Source organism: Phaseolus vulgaris, chromosome 2 (genome assembly GCF_000499845.2).
Source record: "Phaseolus vulgaris cultivar G19833 chromosome 2, P. vulgaris v2.0, whole genome shotgun sequence".
Lineage (NCBI taxonomy): Eukaryota > Viridiplantae > Streptophyta > Magnoliopsida > Fabales > Fabaceae > Phaseolus > Phaseolus vulgaris.
Genome location: NC_023758.2, coordinates 49,005,768 through 49,031,314, shown reverse-complemented (window position 1 = coordinate 49,031,314; position 25,547 = coordinate 49,005,768). Strand labels below are relative to the sequence as shown.

The following is a 25,547-nucleotide window of genomic DNA, read 5'->3' as shown; positions in this document are numbered from 1 at the left end:
CAAACCAAACCTATTTGTAACGCCAACTTAAAAAAAGCTAACAACAAAAACACTTACTTCCCTTGAACTTTTACAATTAAAATAGATAGTATAGTATATATAACCAATTTCAGGACAAGCATGAAGAATTTTTCATATTGGTTTAGGTAACAAAATGCAAAATGGGTTAGGTTGCCAAGAACACTATTTTTGTTTTTCAACCAGTTTAAAAGGAAAACAGATGTAGCAGCCATTTGAGCTCATCACAAGAAGGAGCAGATAATGTCAGGAAGAATGATATTCTGTGTTGGAGTTTCCATAGCAACAATAGCAGTAATTGTTTTGGCTGTGCTATCACCTGTGTCCCACAACAAGAGCCATGCAAGGCCATGGTTGGATCTATCCTTGTACGTCCAACACCCTCAGACATCAACCTTAAACACTCACCTCGTACCTAGGGAACATGCTGGGGCTTTGATCTTTCCGCGTGTGCTGACAGAGGGGCCAGAGAAGAGTTCTCGTGTGGTTGGAAAAGCACAGAGCTTTGTGATCCTTGCTGACATGTTTCAGCAATCGGCATTGAATGTTATGTATCTGAGCTTTGACAGCAAAGATCATAAGGGTAGCCTCAGCGTGCAGACTGATGAAGACAAAGAAGAATTGAAGATCGTTGGAGGAACTGGTTCCTTTGCCTTTGCTCGTGGTGTTGCACTTTTTACCAAAACTCGTGATTCGCAGCAAACTCAAGCTGCTGCAACTTACCATCTAAAACTTCAGCTTCAATTTCCCAACCATTCCCCTAACTTATTATAACTTATTATGACCATGATGGTTCAAAATCCTAAAAATTAGCACATAGTATATAAACGGTGTAAATTTTATTTTTATAAGTTATTGAAGTTGAATTAGACTTAAAGTGTACTTTTTAATATGGTATCATAGTTATTTTGAATTTATCTTAACGATTATTTGTTGGATTTATAAACTCACCGTTATCACCTATAATATATAGTCTCACGTACGAGTTGGTACTCTTAGCGGATATGTTGAAGACTTTACATTATAAATTGGTTTTATGATATTGAATTAAGCTTAAAGTGAATTTCTTAATATTATTAATTTCTTATTCTTATCTTCTTCGTAATTACAAATCTTCAACCACGCACCCTTCTTCTAATTTTGTTCTTTCTCATTTTTAAGAATTTTGAAAGCATTTATGAAATTTAAATAATATTGAATATCCTTGTGAAAAATTGAAATTGTCTTCTTACCAGTCTTTATCCCAACACATATATTTTTTTTCAATTCCACACAAAGTGTCACCCAATATCTTGTTTCATAAATTCACATTAATTTTTTAAAATAATATAGTTAAAGTAATAAATCCACGTTGGAAACAACATAATTTGGCATAAAAATACTTTGTTTAAGTTAATAAATAATACTGAATCATATAAGCTTTTTTCTAACACGGGATGTGCCCTACATTTGGACAAGGTGGAGGAGGAGGTGTGACTACTTCCCCAAGCTTCCTTGAAATCTCTGCAGTTAAAAACAAACAATAAAAATTTAAATCATTAAAAAAAATCATTCAACTAATTTTAATCATCAAAATAATTAGTTACTATTAAACTAATTAGATATTATTTTGGATATTAGAGATATTTTATTGACTATTTTTTTATATTTAAAATAGATTTTATTATTAAAAAAATTTATAAAGTAATTTTTAGATTTGTATTTAACCAGTAGCTACCAATATTTTATCTATTAATATTTTATATTTTAAATTAGTCTCTAAAAGACTAATTAAGATCAATTTAGAGTCTAAATATTAGTAGATAAAACCCTGATAGATAATTTAGATACCAATTTAAAAATAATTTTTTAGTATCTAAAATAACATCTAATTTAGTTACTAATTATTTTTTTCTCTCTATTTTTTTTGTTGTTATTTAATAAATTTATTTTATAGTGAATATTGAGAATTAATTTGCATGGTATATGAAAGAAATAGAAATGAAGACAAACCTGCACTAACTTGAGTGAAGAACATGAGTGAAAATAATAAAAGTAATAGAACCAGAATTAGGGTATGGAAGAAGAAGAAGAAGAACCTCATCTCCCAAGTCTCAAGTTTAAAGGCAATGTAAATGCAAATGCTGGGATCATATTCATATTTATAGTCCCATTTTGGATCAAGGATTCAAAGATAGAAAAAATTTCATCACACCCTTAAAATAAACAAATAATTGTTGAGTAGAAAAATTCTTCATCCTTTGAATATATATTTAAATTTGTTAATTTTCTTTAAAATGTTGATAAAATATTAAATGAATTGAAATAATAAGTTAGTCAATGAAAGATGATGTAGGAAATATTGTTTAATGTTTGTGAATTTGACTTATGAGCACATGGAATGGGTCAGACACTCAAAACAAAACTATGTTTATTTATTTAGTTAAATAATTTAAACTCTTTGAACTACTCAAGAAATATTTACTTGCTAAAAAATAACCATAATTTTTTTTTAAATAACTATAAACATATTATTTATAAAATTATTGTACTGAAAATTTAATAAAAAATCTCTTGAACCCATATGTTATTTGAAAGCATGAAAATATCTAAATTACATAAGTATTTGAATTATCAATTGGGAATATGAGCTTTATAATGATGTAAAACGAATGCAAAGATATTATCAACAAACCTAACCACACCAATAATTGAGCAATTAAAAAATGAACATGAAACACAAGTTCATAAATAATAAACGCAAAGCAGAAGAAGTAAACATGCACCTAACATTAATTACAGAAACATATGAGTAGAATATAGACGAAAGCAAATGAATTATTTAGTATTAATTTGAGTTTTAGCCACAAATTTTGGAATGGTACTTCAATAACTATAAGAATAAATATGCATTGCAAATTATTAGGAGGAATATCATCACTTCAAAAGAGAAATTGCTATCTTACAAGAAAAGTTTATAGAGTTTAATCATATTGTTATATGATGTTAAGTCTTTAAATTTAAAGGAAAATTTGATAAATGATTATCGATCCTTAAATTTGAAAAAAAAAAATTGTTAGAAAATATTACATATTTTATTAGTACGATGACTGATTATTAAAAAAAAAATTAATTTAATTAAATTTTATAAAATTGGTTTATAAAGTGAGGTTTGTATTATATATTATAAAATGTCTTAATTTCGAGTTGAAGATATTCAACACACCTCATGAAAGTTGTTAATTCGAGTGTGAGATTATACATTATGGGTGATTTGATAGCAGATGACATGCTAAGCTCAACAAACTTTTGCTAAAATAAACTCAAGATTTTGATTTATATTAGAAGTAGACTTTAAATCTAACTCTGCGTTATATAATCGATTTATAAAATTCTTTTACCAACTTTTATATTATAATCTCTACTTAATATTATATTAAAGATTAGATTTATGTTTAACCTTCCATTACACCCTAATTACGTATTATTATTTTATTATATTTTATAATAACTTTAATAAAAATATTAAAATGAATATATGTAATTATAAGAAAGAAATAAAATTAAAAAAAATGTATATATAATGATAATGTAGTACCAATTAAGATAATAATAATAATAATATAAATTAGTTAATATTATATATATATATATATATATATATATATATTACATGGTCTATTGTAAAAAGAATGAGTTTCTTTAATCTTATAAATAATATTTCCTCTATTTTGCTAGTTTATCATTTTTTATAACTTTAAAAAATATTGATATGTATTACAGTCTTTATTTCAATATTTCTTTAAATAAACATTTACACTAATCTATTTTTTATTAACCATAAAAGTGGTCAGGATACTAAAATTTATTAAATATTAATTTGAGTTCACATAATTTATTCTCAAATAAACGTGTTTACACTCTTTCACGTATATAATAAAAAAAGTTTGTTTACTTTGATGATGTTTTCGTTTTAGTATCCCACCGTGCATCACGCACGCGCATTAATGAATTGACTAATGAAACCAATTATAAATAAACACGTGACCAAAAGAGAAAAGTATCACAAATATAAAATGAATATTTTTATTAAATATGCATTACTAGATATTGATATTTTCAACACCATATTAAATAAATAATTATTTGACAATTATATTAATATTTTAATTTTTTAATTTTAAATTAAATTATTATTATATTCTTAAAACAAAGTTTTCAAGATACTTATTTGATAGCGGTATAAAATAATATTTTATAATAAATATGTGTTGTCCATATATGTAAACATGTAACTAAGTGTAAATGTAACCACCACATCTTCCTAACATAAACACATGTAACTAATATTAGTTTCCTCCCTTACCCATGTGATTCATAACCAATACCACCACCTTATCACTCTTTTTATTAATTTTGTAATCAATAATTTAATTTATATTTTAATTAAGTTACTTAATTCAATATTTTATTATTAATTAGAGTTGTTAAAGGTTTTTAAAGAATTGACTTAACAAAATAAATTTTTCCTAATTATAAATATTTAATGTAATATTATGAATTCAAACACATTTTAACTGACATGCAAATCACATGCATATTAACACTCATAGAATATATATATATGAATTGTCCAATTCAAAAAATATCTGTTCAATTATGATAATTTTACATTTTAATAAATTATACGGATCTTCATAATCTAATTAATGTCCTAAACGAGTTAACATCCTTGATTATAAGTCTTAATGACACTATTCTAATCTTCACTCCACAACCATGAAAATAATGACTAGGTAGTTGAAACTTTTTCTTAAAAAAAAAGGTAGTTGAAACTTTCCTAGTACAAAGAGTTGAAACATGGTGAATGGAGGTAGTGTCATCTTCAACTTGATCAAGCACATGCGTCAATGGCTGCCACCACCACCCTTTCCTTCTCCTTCTTCTTCTCCACACCCTTTCGCACCTTCCACTTCCAAACTCCACCATCGCCCCACCCCACAAGCCTTTCCATCTCATGTGCCACTCTTCCTCACCACCCTCTCCGCCTGGCCTTCGCCGGCGGCGGCACCGGCAGCAACGTCTACCCGGCGGTGGCCATCGCGGAGGAGCTCAAAGCCCTGAACCCCACGTGCCAATTCCTCTTCCTCGGCGCCCCCAACAGCGTGGAAAGTGCAGCAATCTCCTCCGCCGGCTACGACTTCGCCTCTGTCCCCTCACCCCCCGACACCAACCCTCTCTTCTTCCCTCACCGTTTCCTCAACTCTCTCCTCCAATGCCTCCGCCACCTCCGCCACTTCCAACCCCACGTCCTCGTCAGCACCGGCGGCTACGTCTCTTTCCCCGCCTGCCTCGCCGCCAAGCTCAGCGGCACCAACGTTGTCATCCACGAACCCAACTCCGTCCCCTGCTTCTCCAACACCCTTCTCGCCCCCCTAGCCGACGCCATCTTCGTTGCTTTCAACTCCACCCTCGAAAGTTTTCCCAGGAACAAGTGCTTCGTGTGTGGCAACCCCGTGAGGTTCTCTGTTAGGAACCTTGTCTCCAAGGAAACTGCAATCAGTAATTTTTTTCCTGGTTTGGATAGTGGGGGCAGGGTTTTGCTGGTGCTTGCTGGCTCCTATGGCGCCAATTCAGTGAACATTGCGATGCTGAATTTGTACTATCAGATGCTGAGAAGGGACAGTGGTTTGCGTATCATATGGCAAACTGGGTTTGAAGCCTTTGATGAAATGGATAGCCTTGTCAAGAGTCATCCACGCTTGTATATGACACCGTGAGTGCTTCTCAAAACTTGTAACTGCGTTTGCTTTTTCTGCAAGACTGCATGGAACTGTGCACATATATTTCCAAGAGAAAGATTTGATTGCATTGGATAGTTTTATTTTTCTGATACAGCATAGTAGCATTGTTTGATCATGCAACAGATCCTGTTTGGTTGCAATAGGGGTGGATTTTATCAAATTCCTCACTTGCTCCTTTCACTTTGGCGACATACTCGCCAATCTTTGAGTATGATCAACTTGTTGTTTGGATTCTTTCTAGAGTGACTCATTTCTTTGTCTTCTAGTCTTTCACGGCCTCCATGCACAATGGTCTCCATTGGTTTTTACTTTCGCGAGATGAGTGGACATGAACCTGGAAAGGCACTCTCAAGTTAGTCCGAGTATAATGTGCAGGTGAGTTGTCCGGCGTTGGATCTCCTTAGGTATTTATACCTTTTGGATGAACCTCAGCGGTCATTGACATGCTCGTAAATCTAAAAGAAGGTTCAATCATACTTTAGTCATAATTTACAACTTAACTGACTATTACCACTTAAGAGAGTCATTCAACTTTTTCAACCATTCAGTCATGTCGGCATTCTCATTATCCGATTGTACATTTGTTAGTGAGTTCCACTGGATTTCCTGAATCTAAGAGAGTGAGAATTGATTCAGTAAAAATAACTCTTTAAAGATATTATTTATCATCAAATCTTACAACTTTCCCAATTATCCCTTTTTGGTTTCTCTTCCCCTTTTCATAGGACTAACAACCATGTTGCAATTTACTGTGTTAACCAAATTTATGTCATCTTTGTCTCAATCACTACTTCACCTACATCTTCTCATATAGTACATTTGTTTCATACCTTATCCTTTCTTTTGTGACTACACATCTATTTTAGCCTTCTCAATTATATTACTTCCTCCTTTTTCTCTTATGTATGGACTTTTTAAAGCCCAACAATCACTACCTTGGAGTTCAATAAAACTGTCATTAGACTTGGCAATTACTTTACTTTCCTAAGTAACCTTCATAAAACAAACTCGGAATCAATCAACATTGTATTAGTACAAGAGCAATGAAAGAAATGAAAGGAGAGACCAACTGTAACAGTTGCAGCTAACTAATAATTGAATACAAAGAAGAGTAAAACCATCTTCCCTAGAGTCAAACTGATCGTGATTACTTCCAATTTAATCTCACATTACTTAAGTATTGATGTGAGAGAGTTTATATATATTTTTCTCCTTTAGTCCCTAAAATCTTTTAAGAACAAAACCGTAATAAAGTTCATAACTGAAATCAAACAATAACTTGGGTGTAGGAAGAAAGGATTTTTTTGGACTTAAATGGTGTGAACATCGTTTCTTTACTTGAATGCTTGAGAAAACTCAAACCCACTTGATGATCCAAAAGTCTAATCAACTATCTTTAGTGCGCTTCCTGGTGTGAGACCACTCTGCCCACTGCATAGTGCTTTTTGAAATTGGCGTGAATGGGATTCCTGTTTTAACGGGTTTGTGTAGGACCAGTTTAAAATTCCTTGATTCAATATAATGGATACTTTATCTAGGATTTCTTTTTCTTTAGAGTCTTTCATCCATAATCTATGTTATTTGCATCCACATATTTCTAAGTACCAATGAAAATCACTTAAAAGTAATCACTATTTTTTTCTGCATCCTTTTATATCTCACTTGCAATCTGAGGTTTAGTGATAACTCATCTGACACATCCCCTTTTATGAAGGTTCATGCATTGTATGGATTTGGCATATGCAGCCGCAGACTTGATTGTTTCTAGAGCAGGTGCAATGACTTGCTATGAAATATTGGCAACTGGGAAACCATCAATCCTGGTACTTCAATTTTGTTTTCCTCATTCCTTCTATTCATTCCAATTCTCAATTCAGCTCTATTATCTGCTATGAAGCACTGACACACCTCTTCAATTATGTGCTTATGTCTTAGTTCATATCAGATATACGTATCAAACACCGACACGTGTCCAGTTTGATTTCTGATGATTATAACACATTCTAACATAATTTTAAAAATAAGAAATACATTAATTTTTTAAAAATTCAAAGTTATTGTATAAATTTTTATTTTGATTATAAAAATAAGAAACAAATCATTTGAGAAACATCTTTCTGCTAAAAAAAAGTGAAACATATACACAAATCTTTATTGTCAATTTCACAATTATATAATATATAGATACGTGTCATACATTTTAAAGATTATACATGTATATGTAACGTATTAGTTTCAGTGTCTGTGTTACATAGGCTAAACATTTTTTTTTTCTAACCTTTAAGCAGAATTTGTAATCCCATGGATCATTCACCACTACATGAACTAAATGCTTAATCTATGGTACCATAATTTCTTTACGCCATGAACTAGAAAGGTTATATGATTGTGTGTAAAAGCATCTACTTACGTGCATGCTTGTTACAAAACTACATTCCTAGAGTAACAGCTTACCATAATGCATTCTCATTACAATTCAAAGACAATACATAAGATCCAATGTGTACATAATTCAATTACGTAGTTAACAACAATCGCTGCATTTTTGTTCAATTATTATTTGTAGATACCTTCGCCAAATTTCTCTGAGGGGAATCAGTTCAGAAATGCGTCTTTGATGGCAGACTTAGCTGGTGTGACGGTTATAACTGAGGATGAGCTAGACTCGAGTACACTAGCCATTGCAATTGAAAAGATTTTAAGTATGTGATCTTCATCTTCAAAATGTTTCTTGAAAATTTTCAGGTTTGAAAATTATTGCTTTAATAAAAAAGATCTAAATCACGAATTCACTTATTAAATCCTTTTGATGGGAAATCAGAATGATAAAGATGCATTGACATTACTTTTGGAGTACAAACAGAAGACTATTAAAGCTTGAACTGTTAGTATTTGTTGGTATCTTCAATAATGGCCTGTTATATTGCTCAGTGTTGAGCATATTCAAGGATAAACAAGCTGGTGTTTAATACTATTCCTTAAGACTTGTACTAATGTCCAAAAACAAACAATACTAATGGTAATAATTTTGTGAAACTTGTGCATAAGCTTCTAAATTGCAGACTCTGGCATAGTGCAGTAGCTGGCTACCAGAATTGAAACTTGAAGTTTGGGAAAGGGTTAAAGTCTTAAAAGAGTAAATAATAATTTACTTTCTTTTATCTTTCAGAACAAGTTCAAGCATTCTTTGCCCCCAAGTCCCAACCTTCTTTCTCACCGTTTCTACCTGTAAAGTGAAACCTAACAATCTTCTGACATTCCTTGTTTCTTACTCAAAACCTAAAAAAGCTGCAATAGTATTTTCTTTTCTTATTGTCTTTATTTTTTCCTCCACTTTCAGATCCCATCAGTAGTTAGCAATGACTACTACAGTACACCCTTAATTTTGAAATTATAAATTCTGTCACTGATTAACATTTTGACTGCTTTTGTTGTTGTATTTCCAAAATTCAGGACTAACCTGTTTGAGTTAAGCAACATGTATCTCTTTTTCTTTCTTTGTTTTCTCTTCCCTTATTTCTTGATTTGGATTTTGTACATTGAAAATATGCATGATAGGGGACCAGAAGAAGATGGAAGACATGTCTGAGAGGGCTCTGAAAGCTGCAAACCCCAATGCCTCAGCTGAGATTGCAAAGCGCATTCTCTCCATTGTAAATGAATCTACCAAAAAGAAAAGAGATGGCTACAAAGTAGAATCTTAGCATGGCGGTTGAAATTGAAATGAATTCATCGTGCTTACAATACAAGTGTAAGTTTTTCTTGTGGGCCAATAACACTGATGGACACTCCAACTCCAAGAAGAAGAATTCCACTGTTCTTGCAACTTGACAGCATAATGTTAGGAATGTGATATATGATAATGCTAACAAGTTTGTGTTATATATCACTGGCACTTTGATGAGTAAGAGACCAAGCATGGAGGCTTTAATTGCTCATGCAGGTCTGTGATGTGACGTGGGAGTGGTCCAATTTTTGTTGTTTTATTTATTTGATTTTGTGAAGGGTGATTCATGGAGTGGTCTATTTTCTGTGGTTCACATGGAGACATCCCTATCACTAAGAAAAGAGTGAGTTTTCATTATGCTCTTGTCCTTGATGGTGAATAATGTAAAAGCAACTTAACATTCAATTCTCCAAGCATCTGAAAACTCTGAGATGAAAATGAAATAAATCTTTTCATAACATTTGTGGCTCACCTCCACACATTTTCTTTTTCATATTAAACAACAGCCATATTCCCATCATTAGATATAAAATGTCTATGGAGATTGAACACTATTTAAATTTTATAAAGATTAAAGATATAGTCACTACCAACAAAATCTATCATCTAGCAATGAAAATAGAAACACACTAATTTGTAACAGACACAACTCCATTGAAACCAAAAGAAAAGTGCATTCAGGCAAGGCCACTCTTGCCTCTGATATGCAAAGGTCTTAACTCTCAATCCAATTAAAAAACCTTTACTCAATAACATATAATTGCCGCCTCCCCATAGAGGATAGGATATGCTTAGTTTTGAAAGATGAAATGATAAATGACAGCAAAGAATGAAAATTCTTGCTTGTATTGGATATGAAAAACTATACACAAATCTATAGATGGAAGCTGTCCAAAAAAACAGTAGGATAGTGTCACTCAGTGTCGTGCTGCAACTTGCTGCTTACATACTGGGCAGAAATTTTTCTGTGAAAGCCATTGTTTTATACACTGAAAGTGATAACTGTGTTCACAATTTAGCCTCCCCAGCTCATCACCAGCTTCATACTCCTCCTGAACAAGAATGCACACTTAGTGTAAAATATCTTATTTATCAACTAATCAGAAATCATTGTCGGTATGATTAATAAAATAATTGTTATAAAGATCAACAACTTTATCATACATGACAATTTGTTGTGATTGGACAACAGTAAAATATTCAATCCATTAGTCAGACGACAAAAAAAAGATATCTATCTTGCATACAATACCTGGAAGAAAAGCAATGTAAGAAACTCCTATAATCATAAATTTAATTCAATTTTGAAAACTTACCTGGCAAATGCTGCACTCTTTATCTATTTGATGCTTTGATGTATCATCCCAAATTTGAAGTCTAGCCTTCCTTATGTTCCGTCCCATCTCATCTTCCTTGAGTCCGGTGTTCACGTGACCAATTCTCTCACCAAGCTCAAGCAATTGCTATCAAAACACAAACCACATGTATTGACCAACATCAAACAATGTCCATGGATAATATACTAATAGCTTGAAAATAAAATATTGCAAAAGTAAGTACATAGCTATGTTTGAGAAATAACTAACCTCATATGACATGTTATCAACATCAAGTCTCCAGTCTCTAAATTGATCATGTGAATTAAGTTGTCCACCCATTAGTAGACTCCCTTGAAGCATCATTATCTTCACATTGCCAGCAAAAATCAAGATACGCAATATTAGCTCGACAGCAGAAAATTCTATGCAAAAACGTTAACACAAGGCTCCTATACACATGAATTATTTATAAAATAATAACTTCTACTAAATAGATTATATCTGATAATCCAAACATAAAAGAGTGATAGACATTAAAACACTTGTTAACATATGCAAATATAATCATTTATCTTTCAATTTGAGTGAAATGTGCTGTCTTAACATAAGCCCAATACAAAGCAGTCACAATGCACATGGCATTGAACAAAACAGTCATGGCAGAATTATATCAAACTATGTGCTTCATAATACATTTATTAAAATCAAGATTTGTGAGGTGCCTATTCTACACAACTTGTGTAGACCACATAGACATCCACACAAGAGAATGTCAACCCAAGTTGATGACTAAATCTGTCCCCCAAACAAAGAAACATATCACGAAATTCCAGAATATAACTGCTAATCTGCTATTAATCTTAAGGAAATAAGGGATATGGAAAGAAATGTAAAAGACTCAAACACCGAAAGAAACTCTAAGACCCGACAGATGGAAAACACAAGTTCTTGAATCTAAAAGACACATCCATAGGAACAATACTATGAATCTAAAAATGCATGAACTAAATAACTAATTATGTTTAATTAAATGCTCCACTAAACTCCATTTAACAAAATTGTTCCACTAAAGTTCCCTATTTTTTTTTATTCACGTGATGGTGTAAATGAACTATAAATTCAACTTCATTTTCCTGATACAACAGGCAGACACCAGTGCAGCTATTGCAGTTCTAAAGTTCCAACTTTGCTGGGAAACCACAAAACTGAATGACTAACAAAGCACCATTTACAATACACAAAACACCAATTTTCATCATCTCACAGTGCTAGAAATAATCATGCAGCCTAAGACCAAAAATGCGATCAGATTCTGTGTTCCGGGATTAAATACAGAAAACCTTTCATTCTTGTCAACAAGAACAACAAGTTTATTTATTTACAGTTAAAAACATGATACATTCACTTCAAGGTAAGTCAAAATTCAGTTTTGTAACTTTGCAGCGAGCCAGCACATGCAAGTCCTATAGACAGTAAACAATTTGAATTAATAATTCTACATTTAAACACATTCAACCGTACTAAACATGCACTTATGATTAGTCACGAGAAAGATAGGGAAAAGGGTATATGTATATTAGAGGCAACCTCAGCAAAACCATCAGAGGAAGGATCTCTAACATGACGATAGTATGTTGCAGTGCCATAAGAATCAGAGGCAGAGCGTGGCGTGAAAATGTCAGAATCAGTGTCCAGAAAAGTGTAGGTTTCTGTGCGCCTTCCCGCATAGGATGATCGCTGCAAATATATATTTAATGATGTTTGAAATCACGTTAAGGCATTGTGAAACAAAAATTATGATGAAACAGAACTCAAACGAAGATCCCAACTAATCATTCACGTGCCTATCTAAAAGCATAAATAACGGATCACTGTTTCCCACTTAACACCAATCCAATAATCAACGACTCCTCCTTCTTCCATCTGTAACTTAACTAACACGCGTTCTCAAAGGGTACTAACACCTATTAATAACCAAAATAATTCTTTGTAAAATCAACAAGCCATTTTGTTGGTTACGAATAATCATTATTTCTTGCTATATCCGCATGAAAAATGAAACGTAAGAAACATTAATGGACTAATAATAAAAGCATTAAATGAGTTAGTTTGTACTATAAAGAATTGTTTTAGTATTGAAGGAATAAAAGTGTAGATAAGATGATCAGAGATCACATGCACTGCAAAAAAGAAAGCAAAAAACAGCTGCACATGAAAACGATCAAAGACTTAAGGCCCATACAGAAAATAATTTTCTATACTTTGTCTTGTGTATATTTCATGGGAATTTAAACATGACCAAAAAAAGTGGCACGGGGTTTTGAAGTGCTGATAGAAAGATGTTCATCAATGAACAAACCAATCATATTTTTCTACTTTCTTGCTATTATTTGATTGATGAACAGAACCTGAGAAATTACCAATCAAGAAAGGAATTGTTAATGCTTGCAAAAGATTATTTTGTTGGGGTTAAAAACGAAAAAATAAACATTAATGCAGCTTGTCCATAGAAAGCAAGCATTGTTCTGAGATGAAAAACAACACCAAGAAGGGGTAGATGAAAGAAAATGCTAAAGTTTTTCAACAGATTTAGAGACCAAAAAAATGAAAAAAGATAAAACTTTGCAGAAATGAGAATACCTCCCTGTGAGTGATCTTATCCACATCAATTTTCCCTCTTGCAGATACATTCTTTCTGGCCACAACACAATCAACAGAGGCAGCAGTGTCTGCTGAGAACCCAATTCCAGGGCCACACCAAACATCTTGAAAATCCACACACCCAGGATTGGAACCCTCTAGAATCCCACCATGGAAAGTCTTGTTCTTGCCACCGCTGGTGGCTCTCTTGTGCTTCTTCTTTCTTGTTTTCTTCCCTTGCCAATCGGCGGAGGAGCGAATCACCGCCGGCACCGACACCTGCTGCGACGCGCCGGCGGTGCACCCCAACCCTCTTAAGGTTGCTGCAGAAAAGTTGCTTTTTTTCTTGCTTTGGGCGGTGCCATTGATGGTGGGGGTGTCATTACTGGAGGAGGAAGTGTTGTTGGAGAAAGTGGAGAGGAGCAAGGAGGATATGGTGGACTTTCCCCTAGCTGATTGGATTATGGAAGGGATTTGAGGGTTTGGATCTGATTCTAGAATGGGGTGGTGGTGGTGGTGGCTGAATTGGTTTCTGGGTCTTCTCCATTTGATGTGTTCTGCCACTGTAGGTGTTGTTGTGTTTGTCACAACAGGCATGGTTCAGAGAGAGAGAGAGAGAAAGAATAGAATGTGACTTTGGGGGGTTTGTGTGAGGATTGTGTTTTGAATGATTATTATTTATTGGTTTGAAATAATGAATTTTAATTTGTGGGGTGCCCTTTTCTTCTTGGGTTGTTAGGTGGGCTCTGCCTTGTCTTGCTGCAAGTGTGGGCATATGCTATATTGTTCAATCACTAGCCTCAGCCCTCATGCCACACACTGGAATCTGTGACTTGCTTTTGTTTCTTTTTGTGCTTTTCAAGCTAAACTGATGCTACTTATCAAAACAAAAGTTCAAAATCCTTTCCTCTCTCTCACTCTATTTGGAGTCTAGTGGAGGTGCTTTGGCCCTCAATGGAAAAAGGAAAATATCAATTTGACAACTGCAAAAAGAAATGCATCAGTTTATACTTTGATTTGTTCAGTATAATCTTAAAATTTGATCCATTTCAATGAAAAGTTGTATTTTTTAAGTTATAATCTGTTACATAGTTATCTGCATTAATGGGAAAATGAGAAAATGTTGATTACTAGATTAGCATGCTTTAGTTTGATCAAATATGAAATATCTTCTTCCATGCTCAGAAAGTCAGACTAGTCTACAGTGCTGACACAAAAGTTAAACTTATTTTATTAATAAATTGAAAATTCAAAAACTGTTTCTGTCTAATAATATACCCTCCATTAAAGACTGGACAGCATTAAAAAGGTTCACACTCCCCCACACAAAAGCCACCAGGTCCAAAACCATAGGTGCATTGGGATTATAGCATGCATATATATTGGCCTTGCATATAAATGTAGGTACAGTGATGATCATGTGAGGAGCCTTGAATTTTGACTCAAGGAATGTCTTCCTTGTAAAGGATCTTAGCTGTAAGCCTAATGCAGATCCCTACTGCATTCTTGTTTGTATAGTTTCAATTCTCAAAAAAGTCAAATACATGGTCAGAGAAATTGTTTGTCTGTATCAAGAAAAACTTCTGGAAGAAAAATTAGTATCAATAATTTTAGTTAAATATCTTTCTTATTTTCTATTATGCAGAATTAGTAAAATGACAGCAAATGAGTCTGTCTATAGTATGTTTGAAGGAAGCTAAAACTTGGTATCTATGATAGATCTCATTTGTGATGCAAACAACAAGATATTACAACCATCTTTTCTTTGGTATTTTTTCCCCTTTCATGAGTGTATTAGACTAAACCTCTTTGTCTTACAATAAAATGACCCATGTTAGTTCCAAAAAAATGACCCTTGACCCATATGATGGTGTGTTCTCCTTCAAACCAAAGAATTTGTCACCAAAATTTTATTACTTTATAACCATATATATCTGTGAAAAGTTTCCAAAAGGCCACTTAGAGAGTAAGAATGACCTTGAAATATGCAAAATACATGAGAAAATGGGATTTGAAAGAGGTAATGAACAAAAGCTAGGAGACAGATTAAAATGATTCTTAAACTTTTCTTTCACTCTCTGCCTGTTTTGGACCACATCTTGGGTTATGCAAAACAAAAGAATAAATTTTCCTGAATAAGTAATTTTTGTTATTAATGCTTAATCTCAGCTTGCTATTTCTATGTGGTTGATTGGCTTATGAAAGCAATAAAAACACATTTTCATATGATCATTAATTGTCAGCACTGCACATTAAGCATTTTTTCACCAACAACATTCAACCTCTCTCTTACATAATACTACAGTGTCTTGTTTCTCATCAACCAAATAGTTTCAGAATCAATTCAATCTACCTCTAAGAATATCATTTCAGAAGCAATTTCCTTTTTGGACGAATCAGAAAGAGATACCACACAAAAATGAAGGGCTTAGAAAAGAAATAATTAGCTTTTATGTCATGCTGTAGCTTGGTTATAGGTTTCTAATCAGTATTTATTTGACAAAGAATTTGCACTATCCTTCATCATGTCTAAGAATCACGTGATGGTTCCTGTTAAAACTGTACTCACTAATCAACTCATTAAATTATTAAACTATGATAAATTGTCTTCACCTTGAAAACTAAGATCAGAAAATGTTCTGTCATATCAGAGAAAACACTGTATCTTATACTCTCTGTGCTTACTATTTTAGGTCCCTGTTATGTCACAAGTTTACTGAAATTTTAAGGTTTTTATATGTTTTTACCCTTTTAAATTTCAAATGGAAGATCAAATCTAGGTGATGATTATTGATAAGGTGGAATAAGATTATGGTGGGTTTGTGCCGAAAGTTAAAGAATGATGTTCATATCTTTTATGATGGAAACTATTAAGGACACAACAATATCATTAGGTTACAAATAATTCACTGTAGCTGTAAACCATAATACTTACATATAGCCCCAAATTGAATACAGATATCAATGCACTTTTTTCCTTTTTTTTCCTTTATCAACATGTCATCATTTACTATTACATTTATTATCTCAAAAAAAATTTATCAAATTCTAATTAATTTTAAAAATATATTATTGATAGCTAAAATAATTTTTATTATTAATAAAAATTTATAAAGTAATTATTAATTTTCTTTTCAATATAAATATAAATTCAATGTTAATCAAAATTCTATTTGTTAACATCCACATTTGTGAAACATTAGTTTTTACAATCCACCACAACTATAATATTTTGAGTTAAAGTTAATTATACTTTATTCATTTTATTCATGAATGATACCAATGAGATTTGAAGGATAATGAATTCAATGTTACCTTCTTAATTCACAGACTTTTTATTATTATTAATGTTATTCAGTTTTTTTACTTAACAGACTTTTTTTTATTAATGTTATCCAAATTTTTTAATTATGTGAGACAAGTTATTACAATGTACATTTATCAAAATAATTTACTTTATATTTGATAAGATTTGTTTTCCAATCCATGTCAATAATGTTTTTTTTTTAAAAAAAATTAGTTAAGATTTTATTTCTAATGTTGACTAAAACAACTTTCATCAATTGTGACTAGAAGTTTGTTTTCAATGTTAGCTTAGTTCACCAATTTTTTTTAATCAGTATCAATAAAAAAACCATGAATAATGACGTTAAAAAAATAACATTTAACAATTACAATCTTATTTTTACAAAAATATTATAAAAAAACTCAAAACTAATATGGACTTTAAAATATGTATCTATTGTTTAATATAATATTTTATTTTGATGTAACCAAATATTTTGTAAAAAAATTGAATTAAATATGAGGTAATAGAAAAAATGGTTATTACATTTTTGCAATATATCAAATATTATTTATCTTTTAGAAGATGAAAGAAAATAGAAAAAAACTAATAAAATATTGATTGATAATTTTTTTTATTCAAATAATTTTTATTCCTTATAAACTTATAAAAGATAAAATATAAAATTTATTATTTAATCTTTTAGAGAACTAAACATATTAAAACTAAATAGTTGTTAAGTAGGATTTGTCTCAAACTTTAGAAAAATTAATGTTTTCTTTTTAATTTTTATGGAGAAATTTCTTATATTTGATATAGCTCCTTAAATAATATCCTCTCTATCCATATCTATAATTAGTTTTTCAAAAGATTTGTCATTTTTTTTACAGGATGCAGTTGAATAATGCATTAATAATTTTTCTAAAATATTTTTAATTAATTGACACAACTTTGTTAACAAATATAATAATTATGTGAAGAAAAACAAATATAATAATTATGTGAAGAAAAAAAATAAAATAAGAATGTATCTCCCTTAATCTTATTTAAGAATATTAAAAATCTCACTTGAATATTTTAACTCAACAAATATTACAGTGACAATACAATTTAATGCTATATTTATTATTTTCAATTAATTTAGTTAACTTTCTTAAATTGTTTTTTATCAACAAAATAAAATAAAATATATAAAGCAAAAGAGTGACAATCCAAATAAGTTTATAATTATGTAAATGATATTATTTTAGCTAATATTTAAAAATACTATAATATATTTAATATTATTTTATCTGAATTGTTCATTGTTTTCAATTTATTTTAAACAGTTGTCTCTCATATTATACTTGTCTTATATTTTAATATGTATTATTAAATAAACTTGGAAGTTATTGGGCCTTAGTTTAGGAGGTGAGGAAGAAACCGCCATCAATGAATTCACCAACATTAATTGGGTATTTTCTCCAGCACCTTTTCATTTTTCTTCCTGCACCCCTACATACTTTTGAAATACCAGAACTATCCTAATAATTTTGGGTGTTTCTTGAATAGGGGTTCTATAAGAAAATATGTTTCCAGAATAGGGTTAAGTAAGTAAATGTGTGTTTCCAGAATAGGAAATCCAAAAGAAAAAAAACCGTTATGAAATATTATTTACAGAATTTTTTTTTAATTTCCATAATGATAAATTTGAAATGGAAAAGTTTTTCCGAAAATATTCTGAAATGTGTAATTCAGAAGTCATTTTTAGAAGGGGTAAAATAGTCTTTTCATAGAATGATGGGTGCAGGAAGCCATTTGTTGGAGGTGCAGAGAGAAACACCCACATTAATTTTGGACTACCTTGCCCTTGGGCCTATGCAACACAGACACCATTGATTTGTACTGTTTCTTACGTGAGCACTTGATTCAATTTCATCACAAACCTTAAATATTGGTCTTTCTTCATATTGGGCTTGCGATTGAATCTGCAAGCTTCTGAATCCGTGCCCTAGCTTCTTCTTCCTCTTCCTCTGCTATTGCAGGGCACAGACCTCGGACTCCAACCTTCGCCACAGACCCAATTCTCGAGTGATCATGGGGAAGAAGAAGAAGAGGGTTTCCTCCAAGGTGTGGTGTTACTACTGCGATCGTGAATTCGACGACGAGAAGATCTTGGTGCAGCATCAGAAAGCGAAGCACTTCAAGTGCCACGTCTGCCACAAGAAGCTCTCAACCGCCAGCGGCATGGCCATCCACGTCCTCCAGGTCCACAAGGAATCCGTCACCAAGTACAACCCTGTTTTCCTCTCTTTTTTTTTTTGTTCCTTGTTTAGGGTTTTGTTTCCCGTTTTGCATTTTTTGTTATAATTGGGTAAATCACATTTAAAGGAAGCAAAAGAGTTCATGTAATTTGTGCCCCTAAGAATCGCCTTATTATTGTTGTTATTATTAACACATCGTATGCGGTGCTAGAAATCTAGTAGATGTTATGGTTGTGATTACTTTAAGGAATGTGAGGGATTGATAGGCTGTGTGATTTGATTTCGACTGAATGCTGATGATCTATCCCTGAATAGCTTTTTGGTGGTGTGAGGGGGTACTTAGCCAAGTGAATTTGCTTCTTGAAATCTGGTTCTTGGTAAATTTTATGCGTTTTCACAACAAATTGCTATTCTGCTTACTTTTATTTGTTGTTGAGGTTTTTCCTTTTCTATTTTATCTCAGGGTGCCCAATGCAAAACCTGGCAGAGAGAGTACGGATATTGAAATATATGGAATGCAAGGGATTCCACCAGATATCTTGGCTGCACATTATGGTGAAGAAGGTAATATTGTCTGATGGCTTCTGACATAACTTCATAAGCATAAGATTGTTTTTGCTTTTTGTTTTTCATTCATAACTGGCTTACGATACAACTTGTTAGCTACTAATTATCTCAAGTCCTTGTGTGTTTGCGGGAGGAGTTGGGTGTTATTTTTCCACTTTAATCCTTTTTGTATGATAGGACGCTTTGCTTAGTTTGCTGTATGATCACACTAGATATGTATTGTGACTGCTGTATGTATCTCTGTTTCTTGATGGTGTTTGCTGTCATAAGAGTATTTTTCCGAGACTCAAGCCACAACATTCTATGAATACTGTTAGTGTTGGCAAGATGAAACATTAAAGTTTAGTTTCCTTTCTCACCATTGTGTGTATTTTGTTTTTATTGCAGATGATGATGTTCCATCAAAGGCAGCCAAGGTTGATATTTCACAAAGTCAGCTTGTAGGTGGAATGAGGCCACCTCCTTTGGGTACAGGATATCCTCCGCGATCAGTCTTACCTACACTTCCACCCGTGTATGTTACTACTTTATGTTAATGCCTCTATTTGTTTTCAGCCTCTTTAATGCAAGGAGGAAGTTGTAAATCTTACATATTTTACTTCAAATTTTGAGTGGCTCAAAAATTGCTGACATGCTTTACTTCTTGCTATAGTTATAATCCAGCTGTACCCTTGCCACCGAATGCTTGGGTGGTTCCACCTCGACAGCCATGGTTTTCACAACCTCCAGCTGTTTCAGTTCCTCCTCCTGCCCCATACACTCAGCAGCCATTATTTCCTTTGCAGAATGTCAGGCCTCCAATGCCAGCAACTGCTCCGGCAGCAATGCAAACACAGATTGCTCCTCCTGGATTGCTTACATCTGCACCTGTCCCAGTTTCACAACCTTTATTCCCTGTTGTTGGAAACAACCATACAACGACTCAAAGTTCATATTCTGCCCCACCTCTTCCCTCAAGTGTTCCATCAGTTACTCCAGTGATGTCTGCCAATGTCCCTGTTGATACACATTTGAGTACCCACTCTTCAGTAACAAACAGTTACCAGGCTATAGGAGTTCCAGGTAACCTTTATATTTTCTCTCCTTTGAACAGTTATGACGGATACCATGATTAAGAACTGCAGGAGTGTTTTTTATAAGATCGGCACACCAATCACTGAATTTTAGTTTTTCTCTCTTGAGATTAATCCATTCTAGTGATTTTCATTTCCTTCTCACTCTTTGTTCTTATATGTGTAGCAGCAAGTAATTCACACTCTTATGCTTCTGGTCCAAATACTGGTGGTCCTTCAATTGGGCCTCCCCCAGTAATTGCAAACAAAGCTCCTGCTTCTCAACCTGCCACCAACGAAGTCTACTTAGTTTGGGATGACGAGGCAATGTCCATGGTGAGCTTTGTACTTGATAAAATCTGTTGTGTTTTATTTTCATATTGTGTCTTGGTTGGTAATTTTGTGATGTTGGGTTACTGTAGGAGGAAAGAAGAATGTCTTTGCCAAAATATCAGGTGCATGATGAAAGTAGCCAGGTAAGTCATACTACCTCTGTAATAGATGGAGTTGCTTTCGCATCTAACCAGATGAGTAGGCTTTATGCTTCCTATTTTCAGATTCAGTTGTTTACACATTGTTTCCTATTTAAAAAGGTACATTCTGAATAAATTTATAATCCTTTTTAAAAGTAAAATAAATGGCAAAGTAAATAGGATCATTTTAACACTCCTTGCTTGTTTCCAAACTAAATGGGTAGTGCATGCTATTTTATTTTGAATGGCCTCTATGGCTGCAATGCAAGCTATGCTCCAATTTTTGTGGGCATCTAAAGATTCAAATAGGTACTGTATTATTTTCTTTTGGTAGTCAATTATAATTACCACAACATAATTTGTGAAGCTTGCTGCAAACAACCAACTTCGTGATCTTTCATCCCAGCATTTGTACACCATAAAAGAGTATGTATATATGATTTATTGGGTTTGGTTTCGCCAATGTTATTCTTTCTCCTCCCTGCTTGATTCTTAAGTTTGGGGTTTTGGGTGGAAAATGGTCTTACCCATCAGATTTTTGCCCATTCGTAGCATCATTACAATTTATTTTATGGAACAAGTGAATTCAGACTTGGCACAGGTCAGCTTCTTTCGCAGAGTTTGGATCTCTTGCATAGGACCATGCTATAGAATATTCGGTTTATTGTTGTATTTGGGGTCTATGATTACATGCTGATCATCATTATCATTTTTTTTTTCAGATGAGCTCCATTGACGCAGCCATCGATAAGAGGATACTTGAAAGCAGGCTGGCTGGTCGGATGGCATTTTAGGTCAATCCTGATGCGTAAATTCTTGTCAAATTTCTTCAGTGATATGGGCTCAAAACGGCATTTTAACAAGCTCGAAAGCGTGTGTTCAAGATTCCTTTACTTAAGGTCCAGCAACTTATACTGTTATTGGTGCGATTCTTTTGCCAAAAAGGGGAATGGGCCCTACTGCATGGTGGAATCAAAGGAAAAAAGATTGAAATTGTTGTGATTTCCAACTTCTTAGGAAGTTGCTAAACTTTTGTTTGTTTCTTATTTCACACCCTTTTCTCCCTTTGATATTTGTAGTCAACCTTTAGGACGTGATACTTAAAAGAGTACTACATATTTGGTGTAATCTAGATTACATGTATGTGTCGGGTGGAAAATTGACGGTAATTATTGGTTATTGGTTATATGCTTCGAAATTAGTTTTTCTTTCTGCATTTGTGTTTAAAAGAAACAATCACGAAGTAGAGAAAAACCCATTTTTTATACAAATCATATGAATTCAACAAAACGCGTTCTTTAGTGGAAAAAGAAAGACAGATTTCCATGTATTTGACTTCATTTGGTGCTCAAACAAGGTAGACCATGTTCCTGATATTTTAGCATACGGTATTTTCATATCCAAATTTACTCTTATAAAACTATCTAGCTCAGTATTTTATTCTTGTAATCAATTCTCGAAACCACTGGCTATTGTTGAACTCTTGTTAATCTATAAAATCTTGTTGTATGAAGTGACTCTGTTCTTAGTTGAGAATAGTTTTGATCAGCATGGAACGATTTAAAAAAATTGTATTGAAATCAATGTCACTGATTTAAAAAAGAGGTCTTACAAAAACTGTGCCTACTATTCTCTTTCCATCTAAATTAAATTAAAGTTACATTGCATGGCCAGTAGTCTCAACTTCCCCGGTTCAGAGTAGATGGAATTGATTTCTGAAATGGTCCCATAGGTGGGGCTCTTCCTCTGCACAAAATAGCCATAGGAAAGACAAATAAAATTAAAAAGTCAAATTTGAGAATTTTGGATGCTACTGAAACATAAGCTGCCCAGTCACGATTTTCCGTTGTGTGCTTGTTGGTGCAGGTCAATGCACCCATAAGGAGGAGACTTGTTTGGGTTTCTTTTAAATGGTGTATCCGTATCTATGGTGTATCCGTATCTGACACATGTATGTCAGATATCGACATTTGTAGGATATTATCAATAAAGTGTTCAATTCAAAAAATATTTATTGAATTTTTGACAATTCTAACATAATTTTAAAAAAGAAAAATACATTAATTTTCTAAAAATTCAAATTTATTGTATAAATTTTGATTATGATTACAAATATAAGAAACAAATTATTTTAAACCAGCCATGAGAAATATCTTTCTGCTAAAAAAAATTGAAATATACTTATGCACATAAATCTTTATTCTCAATTTATATAATTTATAATATATAGATTTGTGTCCACATGTCCTACATTTTAAAAATTATACATATCTCTATGTCTGTGTCTTATCACTATTAGAGTTGTATCCGTTTCAATATCTGGTACAATAATTCAAACTTTACTATAGTACACTTTTCAATGTATAATGTTTGAAATTCTGAAGATGCTGTCATGAATCATGATGCATCAAATACCACTAATATTGTGACTCAGTGTATCATAAGTCTAATACAAGGAAAAGGAAAAAGACTGCTGATAATGACGATTCTTAAACCATCTTACACATCATTGGAGAAAAATATGCAAAAAAGGAATGTCGGTTTTTGTCTTTGCCACAGATTTCTTTGACGAAAGTTTTCAGGGTTTCACAACAATCAAAAGAAAGTCCTTAATCAAGATTTCAGAATGTGGGGAGTTTTGTGGTGAGGCAAACAAACTAACCAATGGGAAAACAAACCATGGTTTACTTTCAAACAATGTTGTATATGATATAAAATAGAAAATTGCACTGTGCATATCAGAAAGCTAGAGCAACTGGTCCATTTTTTGCCTAATAGCCAAAGCTAAAATGAAAGGATACAACTTTGTATAGATATTTAGAACAAATACAGCTGTGTAAAAGCTGATTGAGTATAAAATATAAAAATCCAAAAAAAAAGTGAGGGGTTAGATTTGTTTACATAGAATTTGAAGTAGTCCCAATGGGCATAACAATTGGTGGTGATAAGGGGTCACGACAGAATCTATTGCTTTCATGCACAGTTGTCTATCCTCTTGTAAAAACGACACACCGAAGTCACAGTTATGAACTTAATGCCACTTTTCTTTGGTTTTTATTACCTTTTTTTTCAGTTGAAAGTAGCTTTTGTGAACCTATGAACCTATAATATGCCTTAACTTTGGAATTTCCCCTTCACTCTATCACATCCAAATAAAATACTTTATATATATTACCACCACAAGGGGAAAAGTCTTATATGTTCACAACTTCAACAAGTTTCTCTTTTAGTATCTACACATTACTCCTAAATCCTAACCATCACTTTCATCCTCATCCTTAATAGTAGGGTAATTATTCAATTAGGAATATATATGCAGTGAGTGATTCATCACGAATACCTAGCTAGATGTTGCTTACAATATATCTCAGTAATGTAGATTAGCTACATAGAGTCCTTGCAAAGCTTTTCCTGATAAAACTTTTATCAGAATGTACAAGTAAGATCCCATTTACAGTAGCAATGGCTCTGACTTTCATAATTGAGTTTAGTATGATTACACTCACATTTTCTTTTTCATTCCTTATGGGCAAGTAATTATCTGATTAATTAAATAAAAAAAGCTCAAACTTTCTATGTAAAAATTATCAAGGGACGTGACTGTGCTTGTGATGTTAGTTTTTGTCAGAAGAGAAGTTCATATTCACAACTCATGTGATGAATGGTTACCAAAAAAACAAGTGTTGTAAAAGTACAAAAAATTCTCCCATGATATGGCAATGGCATCCAATCTTGGTGCTCTGCCACACTGTTACCATTTTTTATTGAAGCTGTTTGGGATGGTTTGCAAGCACTGTTGAAACCAAAAGGGTGAAGTCTTGGGATTTGAAATTGGTTGGGTTTTGGCTACAGTGCTTAGTCTCTACCCTTGCCTTCTAATGGTGCTTGTCACTTGTCTCTATTGGGACAGACATGTTTTTCTCCTTTCTGTGAGAGAAGGCAGAAATACAATAAATAGATATAAAAAACTGTGTACAAAAAAAAAAATAGAAGGGAATCGAAAGTGAAAATATCTGTACACAATTCACCACCAACAATCTTAACTATCCCATCTTTTATGTGCTGTTGTTTCGTACCAAAGGGGAAGTACAAAAGAATGAGAAAAATAAAAAAGTAGAAGCACGATTTGCTCGACTCAAAATAAGAGAAAAAAATTAATATTTCACAACCTTCTCCAATATACAATAATACAGTATGAAGAAAGATTATTTTTGTTATGAAATTTCATAAATTGGTGTAAGTTTTAGGTAAAAAAAATAAGGTAGAAAGAAATAGAAAGCAAGTTGCAGCTGAATAGAACATGGTTATGTTGTGTTTTTGTAATTGTTCTACATTTCATGGTACACTGTTACTGAGGTTGTTTTTTGTATTTAGTGATATCACATGAATTATGAGAAGTGAATGAGAATTTGAGAAGTAAATGAAGAGTGCATTATATA

At 32.7% G+C, this 25,547-nt stretch overlaps 3 protein-coding genes and 1 long non-coding RNA gene across 8 annotated transcripts; 2 read left to right on the top strand and 2 right to left on the bottom strand.

Annotated features, from left to right (window-relative positions):
• Positions 1–38: 38 nt before the first annotated feature.
• On the bottom strand, positions 39–2,130 carry LOC137812994 (uncharacterized). Its single transcript, XR_011081312.1, has 2 exons — positions 2,011–2,130; positions 39–1,521 (listed from the first exon to the last, which is right to left on the bottom strand). It is a non-coding gene; the product is annotated as an uncharacterized lncRNA (long non-coding RNA).
• A 2,592-nt stretch (positions 2,131–4,722) lies between these two features.
• On the top strand, positions 4,723–9,988 carry LOC137812992 (uncharacterized). 2 transcript variants are annotated; one of them, XM_068615267.1, is made up of 4 exons: positions 4,723–5,773; positions 7,516–7,624; positions 8,368–8,503; positions 9,360–9,988. In XM_068615267.1, exons 1-4 carry the CDS (start codon positions 4,908–4,910, stop codon positions 9,503–9,505), a joined length of 1,257 nt encoding a protein of 418 aa, XP_068471368.1. In that variant the 5' UTR covers positions 4,723–4,907; the 3' UTR covers positions 9,506–9,988. The 2 variants fall into 2 exon arrangements, with proteins under 2 accessions (XP_068471368.1, XP_068471369.1); XM_068615268.1 differs by lacking the exon at positions 8,368–8,503 and having other exon boundaries at positions 4,766–5,773; positions 9,360–9,682.
• A 173-nt stretch (positions 9,989–10,161) lies between these two features.
• Positions 10,162–14,838, bottom strand: LOC137812993 (uncharacterized). The gene is made up of 5 exons (XM_068615269.1): positions 13,488–14,838; positions 12,435–12,584; positions 11,115–11,213; positions 10,845–10,991; positions 10,162–10,580 (listed from the first exon to the last, which is right to left on the bottom strand). The coding sequence occupies exons 1-5, from the start codon at positions 14,082–14,084 to the stop codon at positions 10,446–10,448; spliced, it is 1,128 nt and encodes a 375-aa protein (XP_068471370.1). The 5' UTR covers positions 14,085–14,838; the 3' UTR covers positions 10,162–10,445.
• A 3,840-nt stretch (positions 14,839–18,678) lies between these two features.
• On the top strand, positions 18,679–22,306 carry LOC137812991 (protein SUPPRESSOR OF FRI 4). Of its 4 annotated transcripts, none has more exons than XM_068615264.1 (7): positions 18,679–19,043; positions 19,480–19,580; positions 19,971–20,097; positions 20,236–20,645; positions 20,826–20,971; positions 21,058–21,111; positions 21,831–22,306. In XM_068615264.1, exons 1-7 carry the CDS (start codon positions 18,850–18,852, stop codon positions 21,900–21,902), a joined length of 1,104 nt encoding a protein of 367 aa, XP_068471365.1. In that variant the 5' UTR covers positions 18,679–18,849; the 3' UTR covers positions 21,903–22,306. The 4 variants fall into 4 exon arrangements, with proteins under 4 accessions (XP_068471365.1, XP_068471363.1, XP_068471364.1 ...); XM_068615262.1 differs by having other exon boundaries at positions 21,476–22,306; XM_068615263.1 differs by having other exon boundaries at positions 18,709–19,043; positions 20,823–20,971.
• Positions 22,307–25,547: the final 3,241 nt, after the last annotated feature.